The sequence below is a fragment of the Psittacula echo genome, assembly GCF_963264785.1.
Source record: "Psittacula echo genome assembly, chromosome: 5".
Classification (NCBI taxonomy): Eukaryota; Metazoa; Chordata; class Aves; order Psittaciformes; family Psittacidae; genus Psittacula; species Psittacula echo.
The window spans coordinates 88,259,934-88,270,420 of record NC_137739.1 but is presented as its reverse complement, the minus strand read 5'-3'; the positions used below and the strand labels follow the sequence as shown (position 1 = coordinate 88,270,420).

The window sequence follows — 10,487 nt, the reverse complement described above, 5'->3', positions numbered from 1 at the left end:
CCAAGGGGCACTTGGTGAGGATGGAGAGGAGGAGGAGGAGGAGGAAGAGGAGGAGGAGGAGGAAGAGGAGGAGAAGGAGTCTGCAGGACCAGCAGGTCTGGCCCACCAGGCCCCTGGGGTGATGGGTGGCTAGGGAGGGGGTGCCAAGCAGACAGAGTGGGCAATAGCATCCTGGATCCCATGGGTACATCCCAGGCCCCAGAGGTGCATCCCAGCTCTATGGGTGCATCCTGGCTCCAGTAGGTACATCCCGGCTCCCATGGGTGTATCCCGACTCCCATAAGTGCATCCCAGCTCTATGAGTGCATCCCAGCTCCAAGGGTGTACCCTGGCTCTCACGGGTACATCCTGGCTCCCACGGGTACATCCCATGTCCCATGGGTGCCTCCTGGCTCCCATAGGTGCATCCCACCTCCCATGGGTGCATGGGCACTGCTTGTCTCTCAGGCAGAGGCTGCGTGGTCCCCATCCGCCCAGGGGTGCTGGGGTCCTCCAGGAGCAACCCCATCTCCCTGGAGCATCCTTAAGGAACCCCAGCCCCAAAGGCTGGATCCTCCCAGCAGGATGGTGCAGGGAAGCCCTGGAGCATCCCTGGGGACCCCCAGCCCCAAACCAGACCCCCAAGTGCCTCATGCACCCCTGGGGTGCTGCTGCCCCAGCTCCTGGCCTGGGGACAGGGTCCCTGCCCTCCCTGCCACCAATAAAGTCACCCTGGTATTTATGCCCTCTCCCCTTACTCCTGCTTGTACCTACTATAGGGCTGCTATAGGTGTCCTTGGAGGGGGATTTGGGGTGTGCAGCCCCCCCGGATGGTGCTGGAGTGTTCATCCCCCCCGAGTTGGGTTTGGGGACAGGAGGGATGTGCCTCGTCCCAGTGGGGACTTCACTGTGTCCAGCCAGGACCTTTGCAAGTTGCTCCTAAGGGAATGGTGCTGAGGAAGGGTTTTGGGAGCCTTTGCATGGCCAAGAGCATCATCAGGGGGTGAAGGTGGCACCAACCTGCCCATGGTCCATGCCCAGGGACGTGGTGGCACCTGAGCCCAAAGAGACAAACCCAAGGGTGCTTCTATACAGCTTTATTGATGGCCATAGTGGGAGATGGCAGGGAGCTGCCAAGCTGGGGCTGCAGGGCAGTGGGGCAGCCGTGCCTTGTCCTTCAGGCCAGGCGGGACAAGCCCACCATGTTCTTGGCCCTGTTGAAGACCACGTAGTACTCACGGATGAAGACATCACCCAGGATCCACTGCACACCAGATTCAGTGGAGACATCCATGCCTTCAAAGCCCAGGCTGCAGACCCCATCGCTCTGCAGGCAAGGACATGGTGGATGGTGGCTCCCAGCTCCTGGATCTCCTCCCTAAGCCCCCCCGGGCCCCATCCCAGCAGGATGCTCACCTCCACCACATAGGCACTGGGTGTCACAGGGAACAAGGCACCATTGATGTGGAAGACAACGTCGGGCAGGGTGTCCCGATCTTTGCACTGGATCTGGGGGGGGGACACGGTGGTAAGGAGGGTGTCTGTGGTCACCCCAAGAAGGACCACACACCCCACGGGGACCACAGACACCCCCAAAGCTCTCGGTGCTCCCCTGGGTCTCACCTCGCCGCTGGAGGTGGCACCAAGGGCTTCGAGGATCTTAGTGAGGTCGTTGTTGGGCATGGCCAGCAGCGAGGTGCCCGTGTCCACGATGGCCTGGCAGTCGTGGCTGCAGGCAGTCACCTTGCCGTTGATGGAGACTCTGGGGACAAAGGGACACAGGGTGAGGCTCCTGGGTGCTGCACCCCCAAACCCAGCGTCTGCAGGGCGAGGGGAGCCCCCCCACAGCTGCTCCAGGGCTACCTGTGCATGGTGATCTGCCAGTAGGTCTCAGCAGAGAGGGGGATCCAGGTGATGCCGTTGGTGACATAATAGGGGTCGATGGCACCAAAGAGGACAAAGCTGCCGCTCTCCTCATCCCTGTAAGGGGGAAACCATCAGATGAGGGTCCTATCCCATCACCACCACCGTGGCAATACCACCAGCACCATGGCAATGCCACCACCAGCATGTCCCCAGGAGCCCCAGGGTGTCACAGCACCAGGGAATGGTCCTGGAGTCAACCCTGGTAGGAAGGAAAGGGGAGAAGATCCTCCCCATGGGCTTGGGTGGCTCTGGCCAGGACTTACTTGCTCAGGTAGACAGAGAAGAGGTCCCTGGCCACAAGACCTTCCGTCATCATGTTGTCAAAGACAGGGGTGGCTCCAGCAGAGGCGATGCTGGGGTAAGCCAGCCCCAGGATGCCATCGAAGGGGCAGTAGTAGAAGAAGTCCCCAGGCTCGGTCTCAGACAGCCCAAAGATCTGGTTGTAGACCTCAATGTCTGCGACCTGGGCAAAGAAACGGAGAGGAGGGCTCGGTTTGGGTGTCCCAATGTCCTCAATCCCATGGGATGGGGGAGCTGGGGCACGGTGCCTTACTTTGACGGTGTCATAGCCCAGGATACCAGACATGCTGCCAGTGCCATAGGCAATGTAGACGGTCTCGTTGGTGCTGACGAAGGTGGAGGATTTTGCTGGGTTGAAAAGCTTGTGGTTGCCTGTGGGGATGGAGGGAGATGGTCACGGTCCAGCCTGACCCCAGGGGCTGAGGATGCATCTCCAGTGCCTCCCCATGGCCCTAAATCCCTTGGGAGAGACAGGGCAGAGCCATCCTCGTCTCCTGATCCCTTCAAGGGTTCCCAGGGAATCCTGGGGGCTTCTCCCCTTGCCCAGTGGCCAGAGGGCTAGCAGACACCTACTGCAGGGCAGGCTGCTGCAGTACACGGAGGGCACCCACAGGTTGGAAGAGCCAGTGTCGAAGATGACGGTGAACTCCTGGGGGGGGGTCCCGATGGAGATGGTGCCATAGTAGGAGTTCTGTCAAAGGAGGGTGGGTAGGGGGTTAGTGGGGTGAGTAAGGGATTAGTGGGATGGAGAAGGGGCTAGCAAGGTGGATAATGGGCTACTGGGAGGCAAAAGGGGCTAGTGCGATGAGTGCAATTGCTAAAGGATTAGGGTAAGGAACTAACATCGGGTGAAGGGCTAGAGAGGGTCAGGTATGGGGCTAGAGGGTCAGGTAAGGGGCTAGTGGGATGACTTAATGGGTTAGGGGAATTGGTAAAGGATGAGAAGGACAGGTAAGGAACCAGCATATCAAGTAAGAGGCTAGTGGGTCAGGTAAGTGGCCAGTGGGTCACCCACTGACCGGTAAGGGGCTAGAGGGATGGGTAATAGGTTAGGGGAATGGTTAAAGGGCTAGTGGACCAGGTAGGGGGCCAGAGGGATGAGTTAACAGGTTAAGGGAATGGATAAGCAGCTAACGAGTCAGGTAAGGGGCTAGTGGGACAGGTAATGGGTTAGGGGAATGGGTAAAGGGCTAGTGGAACAGGTAGGGGGCTAGTGGGATGACTCAACAGGTTAGGGAAACTAGTAAAGGATGAGAGGGACAGGAATTATGCTAGTAAGGAACTAGCATATTAAGGAAGAGGCTAGTGGGTCAGCTGAGGGGCTAGTGGGATGGGTAATGGGTTAGGGGAATGGGTAAGGGGCTAGTGGAACAGGTAATGGGCCAGTGAGATAAGTTAACAGGATAGGGGAATGGGTAAAGGGTTAGAGGGAAAGGTAAGGAACTATTGGGATGGGTAAAGGGCTAGCAGGGTAGGGAATGGATTAGGGGAATGGGTAAGGAGCTAGTGGGTCAGGTAAGGAGCTAGAGGGATGGGAAAGGAGGCAGTGTGACGGGAAGGGGCCAGCCCTCTCCCTGCCATGCTCACATCCATGTAGTTCTCCATAGGCTCAGAAGAGACGCGGGTCCTGAAGTACTTGGCAGCCGGGTTGTAGGGGTGCTCCTTGAGGTAGCGCTCCAGCAAGCCATGCTCCTTCAGGGCCTGCCGCAGGGTCTTGCCCTTCCTCAGGGGGATCCTGGAACAGAGGAGAGGGATCCATCACCAGGAGCCAGGCAGGGGTGTGCTCAGGGTGCTGTGGGTCCCCCCACTCATGTGAGACCCAGAGATCTCCTTGCTGTGGGGAGCCCTGGCCATGCAATGGCTTGGGGGGCTGCAGGTTGTCCCCCCATGTGTCACCCTAAGCACGGGTTCTGGGGGTTCCTCAGCATCCCAGACCTGCCCATGCTTACCTGTGGACGAAGCATTGTGCCAGGGCCACCAAGCTGAAGAGCAGGAGCAGCTTCATGGTGGTTCTACCAGCTGAGGTGTAGACACAGCGAGTGAGTCCCAGGCAGGTTCCTTATATCCCAAACGCGTTGTTTGGGCAGCGCTCATGATAAGGAAGGCAAACAGCTCTGTGGGGCACTTATCACAACGTCCTTAACGGAGGCACTGGGGCAATGTCAAGCTGAGGGCTCCCCATCTTCACCCAAGTCGAATGCTGGGGCATGAGGATGCTTGTGGAAGGCTGGAGCTGGGACAGCAGCATCCTCAGGTGTCCCAACAGTGAGGCACTGCTGGTCCTTCATCTATCCCATGGCTGCCTGTGGAAGTGGGATCAGGAAGGGTCAAACTGAGACCTCACAGCCGCAAAACCTAGCTCAGGATGCTGCTGGTGGAGCAATGCCAAGGTCACCGGTGCTGGGCTACGTCAGCGGTGCTGGACCAGGCTCCTTGGCCTCTGTCACAGCACCACGCGCTAGCAGGGTCACCTTGGCCTGCAGGAAAACAAAGCCAGAGCCTGCGCTGGGGACCACAGGCACCATATGGGCTGGAGCTGGCTTTCATCCCTCAGCACCAGCTTCAGCCCAGCTCTGGATAACACAGAATTGAGGGGAGATGTTGAATTGCACCAGGGAAATGAGATCAAGGAGATCCTGGTAGGATTGGATGGCTGGTGATGGGAGGAAAGGGATAAAGCACCTCATTCAAAGGAAGATGGGATGTGGTGTTGGGATAAGCAGGGTCTGCTGAGGAGAAGGTCTTGGCTGACCCCCAAGATGGAAAGTCTGGAGCTGGATGGAAGCCACAGCCTCAAACCCCCCCATGGAGCCTTGGCACCGTGTCCTCACCAGCTTCAGGAGCCAGGTCTGTGCCTGCAGGGAGCTGTGAACTGCAAAGAGAACCAGAGAGCAGCCAACAGCATCTAATTCCCACCTCACTCCAGTGTATCCCTGCCCTGTGCAAGGGAGCAGTGTGGTTGATGAGCAGGAGCTTGGATAAGGAGCAGCCCCAGCCGAGGGGCTGGTTTCCTTGCTCACACATCCTTCTGCTATACATGGAAAACATAGAAGAGGGCTTAAGGTTGTGCCCCTTGGGGGGAAGCTGCCTTGGGGCTGCTCCAATGGGCTCTGAGAATCAACATTGTGAAGGTGGCACCTCTTCTTCCCAACACACGGTGTCCCGGCACACAGGGATGAGGCCATTCCCACTGGGAAAAGCCTCTTCCTCCACACTACACAGAGGGATCCACTACTCCAAAGGGCTCAGGGTGATTTGCTGTAGGTATTAGGAAGAGCTGCTCCAAACCCCATTGGGATATAGGGAGATCCAGAGCGGGCGCTTGCTCCTTTGTCTGATTATCCCATGCTGGAAGTGCTTTGCAAGCTTCCTTCCACCTTGGTGCTGGTGGAAGGCAGAGGCTGGATGCTGCAGAGATCGTCCTTTTGGGGGGTGGTTTGGAGAGATGACAAAGCTCCCACATTCCCACCCATTCACTCTCCAAGGACTGAGATCCTGGATTTTCCTCCAGGAAGGTTGCTCGGAAGCATGTGCTCCAGGCTGGGGAAGATAACACCATAGGAGGTCCATGTGCTCCAGGCTGGGGAAGATAACACCATAGGAGGTCCATGTGCTCCAGGCTGGGGAAGATAACACCATAGGAGGTCCATGTGCTCCAGGCTGGGGTAGAGAACACCATAGGAGGTCCATGTGCTCCATGCTGGGGTAGAGAACACCATAGGAGGTCCATGTGCTCCATGCTGGGGTAGAGAACACCATAGGAAGTCCATGTGCTCCATGCTGGGGTAGAGAACACCATAGGAAGTCCATGTGCTCCATGCTGGGGTAGAGAACACCATAGGAAGTCCATGGGAGCTGGTGGAGGTGGCTGGAGCTCCACAAAGTAGCCACGGGCATGTGTTGGTGTTGCTCCCACATTGGAGAGCTTGTGATGGAGAGGAAAGTCCTGCTGGAACTGGTCCTTGGTCCAGCCCCATAGTGGGGAACAGGAGGTAACCACTGAGTGTTTGGGAGCAGAGAGGTGGAGGTCCTGGTGATGCCAAGGTGGATTCTCCTCTATTAGTGGGAAAGGTGTGAGCTGGGATGTTCATCCAGAGCTCATGGCGGGGTGATGGAGGGATGAGCTGCCTCAGAGGGCTCCTCCTGCATTCATTGTGGTAATGAGCAGAGGAATGGGAAGGTCAAGTGCTAAATTCTTTGGGATGGATCTTCTCCTTGTATTTAGCAAAGAAACTGGAAGAGCTTCGTGTTTTAGGGATGTAAAACCTGGTCTGTAATGCCAGGGAACACAACTTGCTTCATTCTCCACCCTGGCAGCGATGGGTTTGGACGGGATCCATCACAGCAGCTTAAAACGAGTTCCATTTATCTCCATCCCCTGTTTCTGGGCTGATATATGAACCTTTAGTTGAGCTGGGCTCTTCCAAACACCCAAACGGCATCCCAAATTCAGGATTCTACCATGCAATGATGACCCAAAGCCATTTTCCAAGGTTTTCCTGCAGGCAACTGTTACTGGACAGTTGGAATCACTGAGGATCCAGGTTTCAGTTTTCCAACGGAAAGAACTAACTTGTTAAAGTAAGGGAAGTTTTCGGATAAGCTCATTTCTCTGTCAATAGATTCCATCACCAGCAGCCAATGGGAAGCTGTGCCCAGACAGGTATTGATTTTTGGGATGTATAATTACAGGCAGAATTCCGATTATGGAATTCAGCACCACAAAACCAATCCCAGAGCAAGTATTTGGCACCGTTCACATCAGGAACAAAAGAGATGGGGGGAGGCTGGAAAAGAACCACCTTTAGGTGCAAGATGACTTTGTAAGGGCTGTGGAGACAGCTCCTGGGGTGACGAAATCCTGATGGGAACGGGGTGGCTGGAGAGGAGGTCTAGGAGCAGGTCATGGAGTTGGCATCACCATTGCTCTCGTGAGACCCCACTTGCAGCACTGGGTGCAGCTCTGGTGTCCTCAGCATAAGAAGGCCATGGAGCTGTTGGAGCAAGTCCAGAGGAGGCCACGAGGATGCTCAGGGGCTGGAGCAGCTCCCGTGTGGAGACAGGCTGAGAACATTGGGGCTGTTGAGCCTGGAGAAGAGAAGCTGCGTGGAGACCTCAGAGCAGCTTCCAGTGTCTGAAGGGGGCCTACAAGGATGCTGGGGAGGGACTCTTCATCAGGGACTGCAGTGATAGGACAAGGGGTGATGGGTTCAAACTGAAACAGGGCAAGTTCAGGTTGGAGATAAGGCAGAAGCTCTTCCCTGTGAGGGTGCTGAGGCGCTGGCACAGGGTGCCCAGAGAAGATTCCCTTCAATCCCCTTTTTCCTAGGATTTGCCTGGAGAAACCCACAGGCTTGGTTTGTCCTGGGCTGGAAGTGGTCGAGGTTCATGCTGATGGCTCCAGAGATAAGGGTGCTGTTTCTCAAGGACCTGGCTCTTCTTCCTGAAGCCCCAGGACACCTCCATTGGCAGGACAGATGGATTCCAGCCCTTTGCTACTGGGCTGGTGGCAGTATAACTCCATGGCTCTGCCTCTTTCCCAACCTCTTCCCACCCAGGATCCCTTCAAATCTTTAGGATTATGGCTTTCAGAGTCCTTTGGGGAACTTTGGACCTTTTGGAGTTTGGAAGCAGATGTGGGGTGACCCAAGCAACCCCCTTCCAGCCTCATGGCATGGGATGGGAGAGGGAAATCAGCATTTGGTAGAGAAATGGAGGGAATGAGACATGCCAGGTTCTGGAATAATCTTCCATTTGCTCCCAAAAGGAGCAGGAATCCCTGAGGAAACTGAAAACGAAGCTGTGAAGAGCCTGAAACACAACTCTGCTGCATGCCCACCGTGGCAAAGAAGGAGGAAAGAGGCTGGGTGCCCAGCTTGGGTGCTCTGTTGTAGCTCTACTTGGCGGCAGAGGGCACCAAACGATGCTGAGATCCCAAAATCCAGCCGGGGGGATGGATCTGGAGGCTTTTAGCTCTGCTTTGCCTGGCCCTGATGCATTGGTGGCTGGGCGAGGATTCCTGTTGGATCAAATCCACAAAGAGAGATACTCATATCCAGAAAAATGTAGGATTTTAATGCCTGTTGTGTCCATCTCCAAGTGAGATCCCAGCATTTGGAGGCTCCACCTGGCCTGATGATGAGTTTGGGTCACGTAGATGCATTAAGTAAGTAAGGAGCTCTAAACTAAAGCACCCAACAGCACGGATGGGTGCAGGATAACTGCTGGTTGAAGTGGCTGGGGGTGGCTGCAAAGGCAGAAGAGCTGGGGGGTGATTTTGACCTCATTCCTGCAGGATTGGTGACAGGAATGGTTGATGCTTTGCTGCTGTCCCTGATGGGCAGCAATCAGCGTGTGAGGAGACAGGAACGCTAAAGGTTACATGGGATGGACTGGAGGTAACTTGTAGGGTACCCTGAGCAATCCAGGTCATGAACAACAGGAGAAGGGGCTGGAGAACTTCTATGGAGCCAGGCTGAGAGAGCTGGGCTGGGGCAGCCTGGACAAGAGAAGGCTCCCGAAGGGGAGACCTGAGAGCAGCTCCAGTGCCTAAAGGGGAAACCTGGAGAGGGTCCTTGGACAAGGGCCTGTAGGGACAGGCCAAGGGGGAATGGCTTTAACCTGCCCGAGGGGAGACTGAGATGAGCTCTGAGGCAGAAGTCCCTTCCAACACAAACCATTCCATGATTCTACGAGCACCTCCGAAATCTTACTTGGCTCCTGATCAAACAGACCCATCCCTGCATGTGGAAAACAAGGCCAGGAGACTGGGGCACCTTCCACAATCAATCCTGACAGCCACATGCCTGGAATTGTCAATGGGAACTGTACAGGACCAGGTAACACCACTCAGGATGGGTTTAACTGCCACAGGACTTGCTCCTTGGGCCAAATGGGACCATATAAGGATTTTCTCCATGGCAAAGACTTTGCTGACTAAGCCCAGAACAGCCTGAACGTTATCTGTGCAGCTGGAAAAACAGCCACCTCACTGAGATATTCCTTATCTTAGGAACTGCAGATTAAGGAAGCAAACTTGTTTTCCAGCCCCTGTTCCTGGTTTTCCCTGTCCTTCCCATAAAGGCATTATCACACTGTGTCTTTATCGGATGAAAGGCACAAAGGCAGAGAGGAGGGAGGCCAAGTCTGACACTCCTGAGAGTCAAACCCCTTTGATTTAAGAGTATTTGATGGAGTTATCAAGAAGGCCTCCTGAGATATAGGCTGAGTGGGTGGTGGGAGGGCTTCTGCTGGGCTAGGACCTCCGGGTGGCCAGGCCAGCTCTTCCCCCCTGCCGTGGGTGACCACAGATGGTGACTAAACACCATTAGTGGCTCGGTCTGTGGTTGTTAAATCAGTGAGGGCTGGACCACGTGGACCACAAAGCTTCCAGTGTGCAAGAGCAAGAGCAGAGGGGAACTGCTTTGAGGTGAGCAGCCAGGCTGCTGGGGAATGTGGTGCTGAGAAGAGCTGTGAGACACCAGAGAATCAGAGTGGTTTGGGCTGGCAGGGACCTTCAAGCTCATCCAGTTCCAACCCCTTGCCACGGGCAGGGACCCCTTCCACTGGAGCAGCTTGCTCCAAGCCCCTGTGTCCAACCTGGCCTTGAACACTGCCAGGGATGGGGCAGCCACAGCTTCTCTGGGCACCCTGGGCCAGCGCCTCAGCACCCTCACAGGGAAGAGCTTCTGCCTAAGAGCTCATCTCAGTCTCCCCTCGGGCAGGTTCAAGCCATTCCCCTTGGCCTGGCCCTACAGGCCCTTGTCCCAAGCCCCTCTTCAGGTTTCCTGCAGCCCCTTTAGGCACTGGAGCTGCTCTCAGGTCTCCCCTTCAGGAGCCTTCTCTTGTCCAGGCTGCCCCAGCCCAGCTCTCTCAGCCTGGCTCCAGAGCAGAGCTGCTCCAGCCCTCACAGCATCCCCATGGCCTCCTGTGGACATGGTGCTCTCAGACCAGCTCCAGAAGGGTGGGATTCTGCCACAGGCTCTTCCACCTCTGAATCCTGTTGAGGAACACACACAACATCAGCTTGAAACCAACCAGCATCCCATTAAAAGAGAAACCAGAACATCCCCATCAATGCAGTTTTCCTTCTGTTGGGAAACTCTCCAAGTCCCATTTGATCCCTGGGCTCCGAAGGAACATTCCACCGAAGCCGCAAATGAACTTGGCCTTGATAATAAAGCCAAGGGTGAAAGCTGCGATCAGCTTTGCACGTGAGGCTTTGTTGGTTTAACCTTTCCCTGCCTGTGTGCTCACTTGCTCCCCACTCTTGACGCTGCCAC

General features: G+C 55.8%; 1 protein-coding gene across 1 annotated transcript; it reads right to left on the bottom strand.

Moving 5' to 3' along the window:
* Positions 1-1,091: 1,091 nt before the first annotated feature.
* Positions 1,092-9,902, bottom strand: PGA5 (pepsinogen A5). The gene is made up of 10 exons (XM_080619155.1): positions 4,888-9,902; positions 4,155-4,508; positions 3,793-3,940; positions 2,779-2,896; positions 2,459-2,577; positions 2,169-2,368; positions 1,843-1,959; positions 1,603-1,741; positions 1,396-1,488; positions 1,092-1,306 (listed from the first exon to the last, which is right to left on the bottom strand). The coding sequence occupies exons 2-10, from the start codon at positions 4,208-4,210 to the stop codon at positions 1,157-1,159; spliced, it is 1,140 nt and encodes a 379-aa protein (XP_080475281.1). The 5' UTR covers positions 4,211-4,508; positions 4,888-9,902; the 3' UTR covers positions 1,092-1,156.
* Positions 9,903-10,487: the final 585 nt, after the last annotated feature.

Excerpts from the sequence above, each read along its gene's own strand:
- PGA5 (XM_080619155.1), bottom strand. The coding sequence starts at position 4,210 with ATGAAGCTGCTCCTGCTCTTCAGCTTGGTGGCCCTGGCACAATGCTTC. Across the intron at positions 3,941-4,154 it reads GCACAATGCTTCGTCCACAG|GATCCCCCTGAGGAAGGGCA; the intron begins GTAAGCATGGGC and ends CCTCTGTTCCAG. Across the intron at positions 1,742-1,842 it reads TGGCAGATCACCATGCACAG|AGTCTCCATCAACGGCAAGG; the intron begins GTAGCCCTGGAG and ends CTTTGTCCCCAG.